This window comes from Somniosus microcephalus, chromosome 11 (assembly GCF_052327205.1).
Source record: "Somniosus microcephalus isolate GS21.2 chromosome 11, FLI_Smic_1.0, whole genome shotgun sequence".
In the NCBI taxonomy this organism is placed as follows: domain Eukaryota; kingdom Metazoa; phylum Chordata; class Chondrichthyes; order Squaliformes; family Somniosidae; genus Somniosus; species Somniosus microcephalus.
This window is the reverse complement of record NC_140997.1, coordinates 66,601,498-66,620,932: the sequence shown is the minus strand read 5'-3', so window position 1 is coordinate 66,620,932 and position 19,435 is coordinate 66,601,498. Positions and strand designations below refer to the sequence as shown.

Sequence of the window (19,435 nt, the reverse complement as noted above, 5' to 3'; positions counted from 1 at the left end):
GTATATCCTATGTAATCCTATGTATTTACCAATGGTGCTGAGCTCTGCCCGACACTGATAGTTCCTGGCTTTGTGATTGACAGAAACTAGTGTTGCAGAGCATAAGCAAATATTACCAGGAGTTCAGAATCTCAAAAGATAAAAAAATGCCCTGTAGATTGTATTTCAAATGTGATCTTCGGTGAGTAATCTACTCTAATGAGAAACCTTAGCAGTTTAATTTGTGAGTCATTGTCACTTTAGCATATTTGTTTGTCTTTGAGCTATATACAGCAATTGGGCAAAACATTTTTCTAGTGGAGCCAGGTCAGTTTTACAAATACGGATCTGTTTTGTGTCCCCAATGCTGGCTAGGTACTTGGGTTAAATGTTTAATTTGGATGAGCTTAACAATTAATGTAAAACATTTTAAACTTTTAAAAAAATCCAAGGTGTGATCAAATATACAATGAAATGTCACTATACTATAATTGATTTTACCAACTATTTCAGTATTTTTAGGATTTCAGATCATTTTTATGGGAGAATTGTGCGTGCCTATAATTGAAAGAAATCATAGATGCACAGTGTGAAATCTAGCCAGTTTATAATTTCCTAAATTGAACATTTTTGAAAGTATTGGCAAACTGATGTGAGAGATCTGCCACCATTCTACAATAAGAGGAACATTTCACAGAACATTTCAATAATCTGTGAACTATTCCTACCCCAAAAAAGGAGCAATTCCATTATTAGCATGCCATACGTTCGTTTTCCCTATCACTATCATTGACATATATTAAAAGCATCATCTTTTTAATGAAATCCTCTCGTGGAATAGTACCCACAATTCAGTTTAATAATTTCCACCATTTAACTATTTTTCCCTCTCAAGATCTCCCCGGTTCAAGAATCTTCAACAACACTCCATACCTGCCTGTTACAAAACTGAGGTTATCTGGCCTCCAATTTACCTTCCTTCCCCGTGTGGAGGCAGTTTGATTCCATTCGGTACCTTGTCTTGACAGAAGCAGAGATTGGGGAACTCATGATATGTAGAATTGTTGATGAGAACCCATGTTCTGCCTTTCCATTGTCGGGGCATTGCTACATCAAAGACCACTAGCATCAGTCTGCCAGTTCATATTTAAATAATTTACACTATATTAATCTGATCAAGATCCACTAAAATCAGCTCAGGTACATGGAGCTTACCATTTGGCAGAACTGTGAAAGTGTCCTGAAATTGAGAGGGATCTTATTTCTTGAGACAAAGTGACAAAACTAGTTTAAGATTAAAATGATTATAAGACTATTTTTTTGTAATAACACAATGGGCTAAAAATTCAGTTTGGAGCGCCAAGCTCGCCTGGGCGCCGGAATTACCGCTGCGCGCGGAGCCACGTGCGCCATCGGGATATTCAGTTTCAGCGCCCCAAATGGAAGCCGGCCGCTAAACAAGGCTTTCGGCGCCCCGCTTGGGGCGCTGAAACGGAATATCGGCGCGCAAAGTGCCGCAGCGCCACCCGCTGCGGCACGGCAGGCTGCGGTACTGCAGGCCTTCCTCCCACTGTTAAGGGGGAGGTGCCTGCAACAGCGCGATCCCCGCTCGCGAGTGCCGGCAAATGAGCCCGGCACCAAGGAGAAGTGCCAGGCTCTCGGGAAACAGCCGGCAATGCCGCGGGGGGGGGGGGGTGTAGGAGGCCGGGGACGGAGGTGCGGGCAGGCGGCCGCCGAAAAAGCGGCCGGCCGCACCTCCACCTTAACTCGCCCCACTACCGCCACAGGTAGGCCCCTGTGTACCGGTCGCTATTTGCGGCCGGCGCGCAAGAGGCGGCCGCGACCTAATATGGCGCTCGGGGCGGTAGCGGGGCGCTGCGCACACCGATGACATCAGCGGTGGCGGCGCAGCGCTACAGGCTAACGCCGCCATTAGCGCCCCGCTAAATATCGCAGTGGTTGTGGCCTGTGGCGCTAAAGCCTCTGAGTGGCCTCTTTGGGCGCAAACTGGTGGCGCAAGCAACTGAATTTCTAGGCCAATAGGTTTGTTCCTGTTTTTTGAAGCCGATTTCCCATTTCTTTGTATCATTAAGTGTACAATTAACAAAATCTCATCCAAAAATGAGATTTGGTAAACTAATAGATTAGTATGAATCACAATCAGTTTAAACTTCAAACAGTTCCCATTGTTCACTCAGCAGTTTTGACCTGGCTTGTTATGAACTGGCACTAGATTAATCTGTCCAATCAATATTCCATCCCGATAGTCCATTCTTTTGTAGCAGCTGATGAGATTGATGTAGCTGATTGCAATGTAGCATTCATAAATTATTAGGTAAGCAAATGAATATTCCAACGCCTCTCAAAGATGGCACATTACTTTATAATAAAAGCTTGAACAGATCCACAATGGGAGATGCATACCCTCAGATGGAAAAGAAAATCATAAAACAGGCTGCCGATTCACAATCTGCCTGCTTTGCACTACTGGTGTTGACCAATTTCAACCTCTGTGTGGTCCAGCGACTCATGAAAAGAAAAAGCTTTGACACTCTAGTATTAACCAAGTGACTTTCAGTTCCCGGACTTGCCTATGGTCCAGGTCAGCATCTGAGTCAGATGAGATTGGAAGGGCCCGGACCGGCGAGCAGCTGCAGGGCACCAGCCGCTTGCCAGATTTATTCCAATGAGGTCCGAGGACGAACTTCGGAGGGTCCTCGAGTCTCTCTCTTCTGACACACGAGTCCAGCGCACCGCCATTATCGGATACTATCAAATTGGCCCAAAAGTCTCTCAATGGCCCGGAATTTGCTGGAGCGGGGCTCCCAGTCTACCCCGGCAGTTAGACTTTTTCCTTCACCCTCCAGCTCGCAAAAATGTTTGCACTGAAAATTGCTAGAAGTGCGAGCTGAAGATGGCAGCGAGGTCAACGGGACATCTGGGATCTTGGTGAAATACAGGACCAACAATTGATCTCTTTAACCAGTGAGATTTAAGGATTGAGAAAGAAACAGAGGAACGACGGAGAAGGAAATAGGGTGAATTAGAGTCAAATCAGGAATAGAAAGAGAAATAAAGAGGGGGGGGAAGATTGGATTAAGAAAAAGAAAAGAGACAGATAATTGTTCCCTTTCTGGGTCAGAGAGGTTGAGTGGCATTGCAAGAACATAAATTTTGTCATTATAAGGGTCCTTAGGTGGTTAAGTACCAGCCCTAACTTTCTGCAATGAGATTAATTGGTAATTAAAGCACAAATGCAGTAATTTCTTGAAAGTCGTAGGAGATTGACGGCGAGCTGCCATTTTTGCAAGGCTAATGGCTCAGCAATTTGTGACGATTCACAACTCAGCCCATATCTTCACAACTCAGCCCATATCTCTTCCTCACAACAAATCACTGGATGATTTACACACAATTAACGGCACACGCATTAAACGTGACTTTTTGTCAGCAACTTCTGGGCCAATATCTTAAAAGTCCAACGTGGAGCACATGACCAGCGTGTATAGTACCAGTTGTTTAGATAGTCTTTCTGCTTCTCATTGTCAAGTGCTGAAAGAAAGAACAAAAACACTTTTTCAAATAGGTCGATAAGGATTTAATAGTGAAACCACCTTCATTAGAATTCAAATAAACTGTAAGTGCTGGAAATCAGAAATACAACAGAAAATATTGTTTGAAATTCACATTGACTGCTATCGATATTAATATCACTTAAGGCAGTTTTTAGTCCCCAACATATACTTAATGATATAGACGGGTAGAGATTAACACTATTACAAAAGCAAAATACTGCGCATGCTGGAAATCTGAAATAAAAACAGAAAATGCTGGAAACACTCAGCAGGTCAGGCAGCATCTGTGGAGAGAGAAACAGAGTTAACGTTTCAGGTTGGTGACCTTTCGTCAGAACTGGAAAAAGCTGGAGATGGAACAGGTTTTAAGCAAGTGTGGGGGCAGAGAAAGGCGGGAGGGGAAGAACAAAAGGGAAGGTCTGTGATAGGGTGGAAGGCAGGAGAGATTGAATGACAAAAGGGATGATGATGCAAGGCAAAAGGAGATTGTAATGGCACAAGTAAAGAAACAAAAGATGGGTCTAGAGGAGGTGTAAATGGGAATAGCAGAATCATCAGCTGTTAGCTGAAAAAATGATAGGGGCAGAGGTTATGATCTGAAATTGTCGAACTCAGTGTTGAGTCCGGAAGACTGTAAAATGCCTAATACCTGTAGAAAGATGAGATGCTGTTCCTCGAGCTTATGTTGAGCTTCATTGGAACAGTGTAGGAGCCCGAAGACCGAGAGGTCAGAGTGGGAGTGGAGCAAGAAATTAACACTATAGTAGCTAATCTATAAAGAGAGATAGAAAGTCAGAGAGCGTCTTACCCCAGGTTGGTGGTGTTTCCTACCTAACAACTGGTTAAAAGTGACACAGCAGAATCCTGATGACAGTTCACCGACCCAGACTCTCAGCTGGAGAATGGTCCACATCAGAAGGTTGTGGGTTCAAGCCCCACTGCAGGTCTTGAGTGCATAACCATGGCTGGCACTTCAGTGCAACGTTGAGGGGATGTTGTTTGGTCTTTCCGATGAGATGTTAAACCAAAGCACTGTCTATATATTTAGATGGACATAAAAGATCCCATGACACTATTCGAAGAAGAGCAGGGAAATTCTCCCGGTGTCCTGGTTTTCAACCAACCAAAAACATTATCTCATTGCTGTTTGTGGGACCAGATGCATAAATAGGCTGCTGCATTTCTCCACATAACAGTGACTACACTTCAAGAAGAAATTCATTGGCTGTGAAGCACTTTGGGATACCTTGAAGACATGAAAGGCAAAATAAATACAAGTTTCTCTCGGGCTACAGTGCCGAACAGGCTGCACCCTGCTCTTCCTCGTGATTTTTTGGAGTGCTTTATGTTTTATTTTAAATTATTGTTCCTTGGTCCATGCAGTAACTTAGACTGGATATTTTGAACTGGGTAATGGCAATAACATTTTCCAACACTGGCTTTATTTCACTGTTCTTATACTGTACTTTAGGTTGGATTTTTACTCCTTATTTTCATTTCAGTTGCGTGTTTGTGTCTGAAATGTGAAGCGCTAGAAAATATTTTATAATCACAAACTTTATAAATGCTGTATTTCAAAATAAAACCTGTTGAGGGCAGCAGAGGTTTTAATGCTGGTGTTGTTTGTTTCATTTATCCATAACTAGAGCCTTTAAACCTTTGCCTTTAAGACACTTACCAACCATCCCGTTTAAAGCTACCATTTGGTTAGTTACTGACTGTAATTCATTTCCATTTGGGGTTCAATCTAATATTAATGCATAATATTAAGTACAACTCCTGTTATCATTTTCTTTATAGTTTCTACACAATTGGGCAAGAACAAATCAGTAAACGTCCAGGACTATAGATTAATGACAGGATTTTCAAAAAGAACTCTGTTGAAAATGTTTCACTTTTGTTTTTAACACTTTTTAATGTTTATTTTTAATCTTTAATTCCCCCCACGCCTGAACAAAGTATTTCCTCATCTAAATTGTAGGGACACAACTTGCTCCAAGGCTTCTGCAATGTCGCCTTTAGCCAGCCATTGGGGATTTCATAAGAGTATCATAAGGAATAGACTTGCTGTGAGGGAATCCCGAGTGCAAACCCATTTACGACCATTCAATTCTGTTTAATATAATCTGTTAAAAATATCATTATTTTGCTGAAACATCATTTGAGTAATGTTTTTAAATGCATCAATTGGGATTAAATTAATTGGATCATAATCCTAACAAAATGTAAATCTAGGAAGATCCTATTTTACGGGCAGTGGATTTCGCATGATGGCCAAGGTGTTTTAGTACAATAGCCAACGGTAATTATAGTGCAGCTGAAGTTTGCTGTGGTCTGCTTTCCCATTAAGACTGTAAATAGTTAACATCTTTGGCAATTACTATAGTTACAACTGAAATTTCAGCCCAGGATGCTTGTCCGATTGACCGGTAAAAATGCACAACATCATAATGTGGTTTAACTCCAGGATCAGTGTGATTTCTCTGAGAATCTTTGCCAATGACTTTCAGCAACAAGATAATTGTATTATTACAAGATAAAACCAATCTAATTTAGAAACAATGGCAAATCCTACACTCAATATTGACAGTTGCAAATAGTCTACCAGGCGATGAGCCATGTTAATCTTTCACTGGGCCTTCTGTGGCTGTACCAATAGGTACATTATTTGGAGTTTGTATGCTATTGCAGGCTACTGATCATATTGCTGTCTGCTCGCTGCTTCGTGTGTTGAGATCTACTGTACTAATTGTCTGCTTGGTACTTCCTTTTCAGTCTATGGTCACAACATGAAAAGCAGCAATGATTTTGTTGGTCGGATTGTCATTGGCCAGTACTCCACAGGTGCCCCCGAATCCAGTCACTGGCGCCGCCTGCTGAACGTACACCGGACCTCATCGGAGCAGTGGCACAGCCTGCGTTCACGTGCCGAATGTGACCGTGTCTCCTCGGCATCACTGGAAGTGACGTGATGGAATCCCCTGGCCTACCGCCACCAAGCTGAACCTTGCCGGTGTTGCCAACAACTGGATGAAGAAAAGGCAGCATTAGATCATGTACCTCGACAAAGAAAAACACTTCTTTGACTTTGTCTTTGAATTGTAATGTTAAAAACAAAATCTCTGCGGCATTAAACAAATGTATTAGTAAATCCATTTTAGAGCACTAACAAAATGATTCGTATAGAGCCATATTGTCAACGTGCTGTCACATGCCACTAGCGCAAGAAATAACTGATTTATGGTGAACTTGGCTGTCCCTATTATACATTTTAAAAGATCAATGTGAGCTTTCTTGGTGTAAGTGGTGAAATAGCTTAAATTTGAATTTTTTGATGGGGCTCATATGTGTGGAAGCCATCAATATTTGAAGAATCACTGTTATATGACTATGACTGTATTATCTCTAGTGCTGTTAGGTCATTCCACCATGCTTATCAATAATCGCAGCCCGCTGTCGATAGATTATCGATACGTTAGATAGGTATTTGAGCACATTATTGCTGTAATGATGAGCTGCGATCCATAGAACTGTTACATAAATTGTGCAGAGCAGCTGTGAGCACTTGTATCCCTAGTGTCAGGGCTTTCTGCTATCGACATTTTGGTAGAATGATATATTGATGCAACATATTATACAGATAGTCTTGTGTGATTGGTATACAGTATTTGAGTCCTTAGTTAGAATGATGTATGGCTATAATTCTAGTTATTCAGTCAGAAAGTTGCTAGTAACAAGCTATTGCCATCTGTGTTTTAATAGATCCCAATTATAGAGCATATTGTTTTGGTACTGAGTATATATTCCAAATAAAGCAAATGTAGAGATGCCATGCATTCATCTTGTCATGCATTGCTGCTGATTAAGCAACTACTTGTGCCCACTATGAGCCAAACTGGAAATAAATACGGCGTTGGGAATATCACAGATACATGTATATGGTACTATTAAGGAATGAAAAGGTTCCTTCACATATGGGTATCACAGATGTAATATACATGTTCAGTGTATGTTATAAATGTACGTACTGTACTTGCATATGATGGGCTGTGAATGAGTATTCAAAAAGTAAACTTTATATTTTCAATATTTTTTGAAATTAGTGGGGAAGTATTTTAACATATGTATTAGTATTAAGACTAAATTATTAGCTAATCAGATGAATAAGGTTTTTATCTAAAGTAAAACAGTAGAGAACTGTTTAAAAGTGTACAAATCCAAAAGTGATCATTCTTAATGATTACATTCTGGAATGTAATGATGTTGCCTATATTTATAAGTGTATATGCATATGTGTGTTATATAACAGCTGTAATAATCCACCAATTATAAATAAAATTTGATCCTGTACTGAATCAAGAGAGAAAGAAATGTAATTTAAAATTGACAAAACACTTACTTCAAAATGAGGAAACATAAAAGTGTTATCATAGACTTCAAATGAGGTTAGCAACATTGTGGTGTCATTTACTTACCAAGCAGGACAAACTCAAACATGGAAACTGGGCAGGTGGACAGTTAAAATCCCCCAGGTCAGTTACTCACCCTGGAGTCGATGAGCTGACCTGCCAATAAGGACCAAGTAATGGCAGATCAACAGCAGCTTCGAGGAGAGAGAAACAGAGTCAACGTTTCGGGTCGAGCACCTTCATCAAAGCATTTCCTGTTGTACTAATGGCCGAACAAGCGACTCGAGAGGCGGGAGGTGATTGTGGGGGCTGGGGAGGCTGGGAAGCTTCATAAACACCCGGCGTAGGCCCCAGGCCCCGAATAAGACCCCATGGGCCCCATGTTTGCGCCGCGATGCCAGGCCCGGCCACCCAGGTGAGCAGGGTGACCTTCCGCCATCTTGCTAGAGGCTTTTTCGGCGGCGACAGGCTCAGGTTACCGTGGCAACCAGCCACCATCTTGGTGACGGAAGGCGAGGTTGAGGCCTAGGAGTGAGGTCGGGACCCAAGAGCGAGGACGAGGCCCGGGGCGAGGATGAGCCCAGCAGCGAGGTCGAGGCCCAGGAGTGCCGCAGCGTGGACCAGCACTGGGGTCGGGAGGACCACACTGGAGCCTATGAAACCCAGGCAGAGAGGACCTGCGGGAAGGAGGGAGGAGAACAGTAGGAGTATGTTTGTGTGTGTGTGCTAGGGCGATGTAGCAGAGCCTAGTCACCAATCGTCTTGGATCCCCTTGCCATTGGACCAAGACCTTGCTCTGTCAAGCCTGTGTGGTAGCTGGTGTGCAACGGCCACCCCACGTTAAAAGAATTCACGCAGAGGCATTTTCCAACCTTTAAAATGAAGTTCGGGACCTGGAACATCAGGACCCTCATGGACAACCCCAACAGCGACAGACTAGAAGGCCATGCTGCTATCATTGCCCGGGAGCTCAGACGTTTCGACATAGACATCGCCGCCCTAAGCGAGACCCGGCGGGCAGGGGTAGGCCAGCTCAAGGAGCAAGGCGGTGGTTACCCCCTCTTCTGGAAAGGCAAACCTGAAGAACGCCGCCTCCATGGGGTAGGCTTCGCCATAAAAAATGAGCTAGTTGAACGTCTCAGAGACTCCCCTTGTGGAATAAACAAACGCCTCATGACTCTACGGCTCACCCTAGCCCGGAACCAGTGCACTACGGTCATCAGTGCGTATGCCCCAACACTGGAAGCCACAGACGAGACCAAAGAGGAATTCTACTCCAGCCTCGAACAATCCCTGTCCCGAGTCCCAACGGGCGACAAGCTGATCCTCCTTGGCAACTTCAACGCCAGAGTTGGAAAGGACACAGACCTCTGGGGAGGTGTGATCGGCAGAGAGGGGGTAGGGAAAGCCAACTCCAATGGTACCCTCCTCCTGACGAAATGCTTAGAACATGGCCTTGTCATAACCAACACCTTGTTCTGTCAGAGAGACAAGTACAAGGCTTCATGGCAACACCCTTGCTCCAAGTACTAGCATCTGCTGGACTACGTCATCGTCCGAGCGAGGGACCGCAAGGACGTCCTATTCAGCCTGCGCCTCACAACCAACCTGATGACTCCCAGTGATTCAGAGACACAAGAGTGCCCACTGCGCCTGGTCTGCAGTCAAGGCCTCCATAATCAGCACCTGGTCGCTCGACAGGAAACACCAAGACTGGTTCGACGAGAACGACCAGGAGATCCAGGAGCTAATAAGCCGCAAGTGCAAGGCATTCCTGATCTGGAAACAGCAACAGAACTCGAGAGCAAGAAAGCAGTTCGACAGACGCCTGAAGGCCGAGGTCCAAAAAAAACTCGCAACCTAAAGAACAGATTGTGGGTGGAAAAGTGCAGGAGATCCAGCAGCTAGCTGACAACCACGACATGCGTGGATTCTTTAGCGCAGTCAAAACCACCTACGGCCCAAGCACCCAAGGTCCTACCCTACTGCGGGCAAAGAACGGAGAGGAACTCATCAAGGACAGAGAGGCAGTCAGTGCCCGCTGGAAGGTGCACTTCGAAGATCTCCTTAACCGAGACTCTATCTTCGACGCGAGTGTCCTCAACTCCATCCCGCAGCATGCTACCCGCCACCACCTCAGCACAACCCCAGCCTGGCATGAGGTTGAAAAGGCCATCCGACAACTGAAGAACAACAAGGCCTCAGGTGCAGATGGAATCCCCACCGAGACGCTAAAACATGGTGGAGAAGCACTATTGGCGCGAATACATGAACTAATTTCTCTTATTTGGAAGGAGGAGAGCATGCCAGGGGATCTCAGAGATGCCGTAATCGTGACCATCTTCAAGAAAGGTGACATGTCCGATTGCGGTAATTACAGAGGAGTCTCCCTGCTGTCTGCCAGCGGGAAAATCATCGCAAGAATCCTCCTCAATCACCTTCTCCCAGTGGCTGAAGAGCTTCTCCCAGAGTCGCAATACAGATTCTGCCCACTAAGGGGCACATTTTTTCTCTCTCTCATATGGCAGCTGTCTTTCATTCTGCCATTGCCATTTACACTTCATCTAGACTCATCTTTTGTTTCTTAACTTGTCCCATTACCATCTGCTTTTGCCTTGCAGCATCATCCCTTTTGTCTCTTAATCTCTCCTGCCTTCCATCCTATCACAGACCTTTTGTTCTTGCTCTTGAGGCGGTTCAGAGAAGGTTCACTTGGTTGATTCCAGAGATGAGGGGGTTGACTTATGAGGAAAGGTTGAGTAGGTTGGGCCTCTACTCATTGGAATTCAGAAGAATGAGAGACGATCTTATCGAAACATATAAGATTGTGAGGGGGCTTGATCGGGTGGATGCGGGGAGGATGTTTCCACTGATGGGTGAGATTAGAACTAGGGGGCATAATCTTACAATAAGGGGCTGCTGTTTCAAAACTGAGATGAAGGGAAACTTCTTCACTCGGAGGGTAGTAAATCTATGGAATTTGCTACCTCAGAGAGCTGTGGAAGCTGCGACGTTAAATACATTTAAAACGGAGATAGACAGTTTCCTAGCTGATAAGGGAATTAAGGGTTATGGGGAGCGGGCAGGGAAGTGGACGTGAGTCTAGGTTCGGATCAGCCATGATCCTATTGAATGGCGGAGTAGGCCCGAGGGGCCGTATGGCCTACTCCTGCTCCTACTTCTTATGTTTTTATGTTCTTACCTCCCCTCCCTGCCCCTACACTTGCTTAAAAACCTGTTCCATCTCCAACTTTTTCCAGTTATGACGAAGGGTCATCGACCTGAAACGTTAACTCTGTTTCTCTCTCCACAGATGCTGCCTGACCTGTTGAGTATTTCCAACATCTTCTGTTTTTATTTCAGTGATGCGATGGATTGGACACTCACCCTTCACCTCTGACACTAGGGTTCCAATCCAGCCCAGACGGAGGGAATGAAAATCTCCTCTGTCCATTGGCTGTGAGGTTTCTATGTTCTGTCTCAATCCAGTTTCTAGTGGGCACGGGCCTACAGAAAAAAACCTGTCCCTAATTTGTGACTAATTGGTAATCTCACTCAGAGAAGCCACAAGGTGGCTGGTGTGGGAAATGGGAAAATGTCACACTCGTGCCATCAGGGCAGCTCTCTGAGGCTGGGGTTGAAGTATATTGTTGAGGCAGACTAGAAGGAGCTTTACTCTACAGCTAGCTGTGCTATACCTGACCTGGAAGTCTTGATACCGACACTGAGGAATGGAATGAAAAGCAGGCAAGTTCTACAATCGGCAGATAATCCGCTCTGTCAGGTTAGCGCATCGGTGGTGAAGATGAAAATTTACTACCGAGTGTCTGAAATGGAAAGATCTTCTTTCTCCAGCATCTGCCAAAATTGCTCACTATTCCAGGATCATTCTGGAATGCAAAGACAACCCCGACTATTATCTTCTACTGCTAACCGTCTTCTTAAACCCCTCTCCCCTGTCTCCTCCACACTCCCTTCCAATAACAAGTGCGAGGAGCTCATGGACTTCTTTATCTCTAAGATTGAGACCATCTGTTCAGCTGCCTCTGCCACTTCCTTTCCTTCCCCTAGCCCACCGGGCCAAACTTTCTCTAAGGTTCACCCCTGCCCTAGCCCTGAACTCTCATCTTTCTCCAGTTTCTCTCCGATCTCCCCTCTTGACCTCTCCACGCTCATCCTGTCCATGAGACCCACTTCCTGCTCCCTCGACCCTCTTCCCACTAAACTGCTGACCACCCAACTTCCTTTTCTGGCTCCCATGTTAGCTGACATGTTAACAGTTCTCTCTCCTCGGGTACTGTCCCCCTCTCCTTCAAATCTGCCATCATCACCCCTCTCCTCAAAAAACAATCCTTGACCCCTCCGTCTTTGCAAACTACCGCTCCATCTCCAACCTTCCTTTCCTCTCCAACCTTCCTTTCCTCTCCAAAGTCCTTGAACGTGTTGTCGCCTCCCAAATCTGTGCCCATCTTTTCTGGAACTCCATGTTTGAATCCCTCCAATCTGGTTTCCACCCCTGCCACAGTACCAAAACGCCTCTCATCAAAGTCACAAATGACATAATTTGTGACGGTGACAAAGGTAAACTATCCCTCTTCATCCTTCTCGACCTCTCTGCAGCCTTTGACACGGTTGACCACTCCATCCTCCCCCAAAGCCTCTCCACCATCGTCCAGCTGGGTGGGACTGCACTCGCCTGGTTCCATTCTTATCTATCTAATTGTAACCAGAGAATCACCTGCAACGGCTTCTCTTCCCGCTCCTGCATCGTTACGTCTACTTCTTATGTTTTTATGTTCTTTCCTCCCCCAAGGATCTATCCTCGGCCCCCTCCTATTTTTCATCTACATGTTGCCCCTTGGTGACATCATCTGAAATCTCTGCGTCAGTTTCCACATGTATGCTAACAACACCCAGCTCTACCTCAGCACCACTTCGCTCAATCCCTCCACTGTTTCTAAATTGTCAGACTGTTTGTCCGACATCCAGTACTGGCTGAGCAGAATTTTTTTTAATTAAATATTGAGAAGACTGAAGCCTTCGGGCCCCCGCCGCAAAATCCGTCCCCTTGCCACTGACTCCATCCCTCTCCCTAGCATCTGTCTGAGGCTGAACCAGACTGTTCGCAACCTTGGTGTCATATTTGACCCTGAAATGAGCTTCCGACCACATATCCATAGCATAACTAAGACCACCTATTTCCACCTCCATAACATTGCCCGTCTCTGTCCCTGCCTCAGCTCATCTGCTGCTGAAGCCCTCATCAATGCCTTTAGACTTGACTATTCCAATGCATCCCTGGCTGGCCTCCCACATTCTATCCTATGTAAACTTGAGGTCATCCAAAACTCGGCTGCCCATGTCCTAACTCGCACCAAGTCCCGTTTGCCCATCACCCCTGTGCTCGCTGACTTACATTGGCTCCTGGTTAAGCAACGCCTTGATTTCAAAATTCTCATCCTTGTTTTCAAATCCCTCCATGGCCTCGCCCCTTCCTATCCCTGTAATCTCCTTCAGCCCCACAACCCCCCCCCCAACCAAAGATATCTGCGCTCCTCAAATTCTGTCCTCTTGAGCACCCCTGATTATAATCGCTCAACCATTGGTGCCTTCAGCTGCCTAGACCCTAAGCTCTGGAATTCACTCTCTAAAGCTCTCCACCTCTTGTTCCTCCTTTAAGACGCTCCTTAAAACCTACCTCTTTGACCAAGCTTTTGGTCATTGGCCCTAATTTCTTATGTGGCTCGGTGCCAATTTTTTGTCTTCTAACACTGCTGTGAAGCGCCTTGGGACGTTTTACTACATTAAAGGCGCTATATAAATAAGCTGTTGTTGTTAACATCACTCACTTTCATGACACAAGAGAAAATAATTAAACAAAAGTCAAAGAACCAGCAGTTTGGTGAGATGGTGGTGAGCAGTTAGGTTTTCTCAAATTTGGCAATGGCGAGACATCTGAAAAGGTTTGCACATCATATACAAGTTTCTCTATGGCAATTATACTTTGGAGCTACTGAAAAATAATGTTATTGCAAAAGCCGTGAATAGGAGTGATTATCTAAAGCTCTGCTTCAGCGTCAGATGTAATTCAGATGGTGTCCAACGCCAATACTCGGGCTCTTGAAAATATGAAATATTTGTTTCTGACCATCTGCACTGCATCTAATGCCAAACGTTGAAAGCTCATCCCTAACAATGACATGCTCATCTCAATATTTGATTCTTCCCATTCCACAATCTTGTATTACTCGTATACAACCGTCTCTGCCTTGCAGCACATAAATACATTTCTACTGATATTACTGTGAAGTGAAGCTCTCAGTTTTAGTGGATTAATTAAAACACAGTTGTTACGCTACATTTTCAGAAGAATATAAAGGTTTGAAGGAATACCTGGTAAAAAGCAAGCTGAATGTTGCATTCCACTGGCTTTGTGGGTGAATATGAAACTCGAAGGACCCAGGCTAAAAACTTGACTGAAATAATTCAGCTGGGATCATCTATAGAGGAGTTTTGCTGAACCACTGTATCTCATAGTAGGGAAGCAGTCTTTCGGAAGGTAAAATATAGAGCAACAATAATGGCTGCCTAAGCCATTCTCCAACCTCCCCTCCCCAGGAACTACATGTTGACTGAAAACAAGCAAAAGAAGATAAGGAGTGGAGGATTTGTCACCTCAAAAAAGGATTTTATTCAAGTAGGTCTATTGGTGATAGACGCACTAGCTTTTTAAATAACAAGTAAATTCCATTTTTTATATTCGTTCTCAGGGCGTGGTTGATGCTGGCAAGGCCGCATTTAATGCCTATCCCTAATTGTCACAGGAAGGTGGTGGGCCCTATCCATGAGCCAATGCAGTTCTTGTGATGATTGTGCTCCCACTATCGTATTAGGTAACGAATTCCAGGACATTTATCCATTGACGATGAAGGAAAGGCAGGATGTTGTGTGACTTCACGGGAACCTGGAGGTGATGGTACTCCCACAACATTGCTGCTTCTTGTTCTTCTCAGAGGTAGAGGTCACAGGGGAAGAAAGTGCTTTATTATAAAAGATGAAGGGAAAAGATTGTGTTTGAGTTGACAGTTTGTTCTAATTAAATAGGTTAGGGAGGACCCGGGTCACAATTTTAAGTTGTAAAAGGCCAGATCTAGTTTAGATGTCAGGAGGTGGTTCTTTTCCCAGAGAATAGTGGATGTCTGGAACAGGCTGCTGGCTTGTGCGGTGGATGCCGATTCGCTGAATTCCTTCAAGCGAGAGCTGGACCTGTTTCGAGCTAGGGCGGAAATCACCTCTTACAAAAGGTAGGTATTGGATAGAATTATCAGGGCCAGAGTGATTTCCTGAACTAGTTTTGATCACCTCAGGGGTTGGAGAAGAAATTCCCAGATTTTAAGGTATCACAATTGTATGGGACAGGCTGGATGGACTCGAGGGTTTTTTCCTATCCATCATTGTAAGTAACCTTAGTGAGTTGCTGCAGTGCGTCATGTATATCACATACACAAGAGTCACAGTGTACCAGTTGTGTATGCGGTGGATATTAAGTTTAGTGAATGGGGTACTGAATTATTAGAATGGGTACATTTGATTGAATACAAAATCTGATGGGGCATGATTTATGTTGCTCGGTTTGTTCTTGTACCAAATGCTGTTACGCATGCTGTGTTTGGTTGTTGAAGTGTTGAATCTTGGAACAGATTGTTAATTGTTGAAGTCCCAGGGTAATTAATTTTCATTACTATGAGAGAGAGTCATTGAGTGTATGTGTGAGATAGTGTGTGATTTCAGGTGTGAGTAAGGGAAAGAGTGACAGACAGAATGTGGGAATTTCCATGTGTTTGTGAGAGAAATAGACTATGGCCCAGATATTCCGATCCCTACGGGTGAGTACGCGCTGTGTACCCATCCATAGGGACATCAGAAATGCCGATTTTAGGCATGCACAACGCATGCACTGAAAACCGGCATTTCTGATCTGTCAAGAATGGTCTTGACAGATCCTCCAGCTGCCCTGGAGAAGGGCCTCTGTGGGCGGATAGTTCCGCTTTTTGGAGACCCTCCGCCTGCAGAAAACCCTTACAATTCTTATGCCTGGTGCAGGCGTAAGGCCTGCTTTTACCAGGATAAGAGTTGAAAAAAGTATTTAAAAAAATGTTTTCACTGATTTATCATTTAAAAATACTTTTTAAAAAAAGGTGTTTATTTTTAGCGCTGTAAAAAACTTTAATTATTTTTTTCAAAAAGTTAAATTTTTGTTTAAAATACTTAATTTATTGTAATTTCAAGTAATTTTAAAAATGTGATTTAAAAAAAAAAATATTTAAAGTTTTGCTATGTTTTGGGGTGATCTCCATTCATATATTTGACAGGTCTTCCTGTCAAGTGTATGAAGGGAGATTCCCTTCTGTGATTGTCTCCCCATGGCCCACGTGATCCCAGGGACGCTGCGAACTACCTGCGCCCCTGGGATACGTGGGCCCTGCACACTTCAAGTTTGGTGAGGCCCAGGAGTGGAATTGTGTGCGTCCCGGGAGCCCTCAGGTAAGGGCGTAGATTTTCCCAGATCGCAGGCCTCCGCCCGCAGGAGGCCTGCGATCGGAAAATACGGGCCTATGTTTTTGTACCTTTGGATGCCTATGTCCAGGTGTGTAAAGTTAACATTGCAAGACCCTACACCCTTCTTCCTTTTATATCCCTTTTGTTAATTATTTTGATGGTCCTGAGTGTTTGCAACTGACTGCATTGAAACATTGACATTTCGATGCTGTGTTATACCTTTTCCAATCAACACTATTGAACATCAGATTTCTGATCAGACCCATTTTCAAGCAAAATCCTTTGTGCAGGAAACATGGTATAAAGGGAGATTTGGACTTCCTGTTGAAAGATTGGTTAAAAATCACTGCAAATTGTGATTTTTAATAGGCCTCCATTTTCCTTTATGTGCAACAGTGAGCTGTTGGAAAAACTACTCTGCATGTTGAACAGTGGTGATTACTTTAAAAATTGTTGAATGATTGACCTTCAAAATGTTCTTCATTGGCTTTTCGATTTGTGACCCAGCAGGTAGGAAAGCTAAAAACCTTCACATAAAGGAAAGCAAATGTGCTTCACGGCAATCAAAATAAACTGCTCAACTTTCAGCGTAGGTTTAATGATTGTAGATAAGCTGGAAAGCCAATCATTATAATGAGGTTTTGTTTAGTCTCTCAGATTAAAGTAGCTGGTGTCACAGCACACAGCTCACCAGGGGGCTTCAAGACTTCCAGTGCTGTCTGTATGGCTTACTTCATGCTCAACAAATTGTTTTAAACCATTGCTTTTCTTTAGAGTCTAGCCAGTCATGTGCCAATTTAAAGATTAAAAATAAAATTGCCTTTTTTTTGCATTATTTGATGTACCTCTGCAATTAATTCACTCGTAAATCGAATTTTAAAAAACGGTAAACGCTGGAAGTCTGTAATAAACACAGAGGTCTGGCGTTTCCTCCCGGGCTCAACCTGGAAGTTAGATCTGATAATGTGTCCATTTTGTCGATGTCAAGTTACGCCCATGTATCCTCCCAATATCATTAGAATAGGCACAAACTTAAAATGGGTGTAAATGGGCATAAATCAACGTAAGCAATCGGGGAAAACAACGAACCCGCACCGGTATATTTCTTCTTTAAATATGAAAATTTAAAGTTTCAACTAATTTCACCATCATGCACAGCATGTTTATTAACCTGCAATCGGGGAAGCTTTTCAATTTTTAATGTGACTTATACTTATATGCCATAAAAATGCATTAAAAGAAACAGAAAATACAATGCAGGTCTCAGTGAGGATCATTTTTTTAAATGCTCGTAAACATTCCTGCTGCGCCTGAAAATCTAGTCGCAATGTTGAGAGATAATCCGAACATGTGCAATTAGAGGATACTCGTATTTGAGAGTTGGAGGCCAGGCCGGTTTTGTGGGCGGAGATTCACTCGGACGGAAGGTTTGATGGACGAACATAAAAGATCGAGGAGACTTGAGCGTATTGTAGCTACACACGTAACTCACTTACGCCCCAAATTACGGGATCTTTTAAACCATGTAATTGGTTTGCATCAGAGTAATGGCCTGGAATTTGCAGTCGGGATGACGGCAAACTGGCAGCGTTTGCCGTTATTTTGCCTTTGAAACTGACCGCAACTTCAGGATTTGGCATCCTGAAGCTGCGTTCTGTCAATGATGGCTCCAAAACATGCTGCACTCTGTCTCCCCCCGCCACCCCGCCCCCCCCCCCCCCGGTCCCCCTACAGAGCCGGCAATCTGTGTAATCACCCAAATCCGGGAAACTGATGAAAACTTCGGCTCTTCTGCAATAATTACGCTGTTAAATTCCCCACTAAAAGTTAGACCCAAGGGGTTTAGGTGTAACTGGGGTTTTGACAGCATTATTACTGCTAAACAACTATTAAAGGCCTGGAAAACTCATTTTAATTTTGTGCAGTGTGAAATTTGTCCATTTTAATAAAAATTAAAATTCTTAAGAAACCTTTCCAAAAAATTTTTTTTTTTTTTTTTAAGTTTGCCCATCTTTATTTCAGGTTTGCCTTTTCCCCATGTGAGAGCCCCAATCTCTGCTTTGCTCACTCTAACATTTTTACAACGTTAGAATTTTAAGAGCTTACTCACTTCCTTGTTCGTTGTCTGTGAGAAATCTGCATTTTGATTGGCTGTTTAGACAGCCTGTTGATGTCACAGCAGTTCGCACAAGGGGATTCCCCCCCCCCACCCAAACTCGGCTGATTTAAATTGAATGTCGGAAAACCCGAAGTTCTCGACACAGAGATCGCGAGATCTAGGTGCGAAGCGGACTTCAAATTCCGGGACAATGTCTTGCTGGGCGCAAACTCTAGGCCAAAAAGTGCTCTCCATACTCTTTCAAAATTATGCTCATCTTTCCTTTAATGGCCCAGAAATTCGGGTCAGGGGCTTCCTGCGGGTGCAAGCCCCCGACCTGCACTTACCTTGCGCACCGGCCGTTGAGCTGTAGGGCCCCGTGGAATTCCAATCCGGGACCTGGACCAGCTGCCGGGGTGCAGTTAGTTCGATGCGTCCCCTGAGATCACGTGGGCCATGGGCAGCCAATCGGAGCAGGGAATGCTCCATTCATAAGTCTGACAGGAAGTGCTGTCAAGACTTATAAATACTACGGCCCAAAAATAGCACTAAAGCTTCAAATAATTTTTTTTTTTAATCACATTTTTTAAATAAACTATAAATTACATAAAATAACTATTTTAAACAATAATTTAAATTTTTGAAAAAAATAATTTTATATTCTAACAGGGCTAAAAATAAACTTACCTTGCTTTAAAGTATTTAAAAATAATAAACCTGTGGAAAAAATGTTTTAATTTTAATTAATTCACCACTTACCTTGTAAAAAGCAGGCCTTACACCTGCTTTTTATATTTCTAAATTCTGCAGACTTA

General features: G+C 43.8%; 1 protein-coding gene and 1 long non-coding RNA gene across 2 annotated transcripts in view; one reads left to right on the top strand and one right to left on the bottom strand.

Annotated features, from left to right (window-relative positions):
- syt17 (synaptotagmin XVII) overlaps nucleotides 1-6,526 on the top strand; it is a 90,532-nt gene extending 84,006 nt beyond the window's left edge. The window contains exon 8 of the mRNA XM_086000821.1: nucleotides 6,330-6,526. Within this exon, the coding sequence (XP_085856947.1) occupies nucleotides 6,330-6,526 (197 nt within the window). The remainder of the gene's footprint in view (nucleotides 1-6,329) is intronic.
- LOC147110635 (uncharacterized) lies at nucleotides 2,347-19,085 on the bottom strand. The gene is made up of 3 exons (XR_015079960.1): nucleotides 18,968-19,085; nucleotides 4,438-6,580; nucleotides 2,347-3,531 (listed from the first exon to the last, which is right to left on the bottom strand). It is a non-coding gene; the product is annotated as an uncharacterized LOC147110635 (long non-coding RNA).
- Between the last annotated feature and the right edge of the window lie 350 nt (nucleotides 19,086-19,435).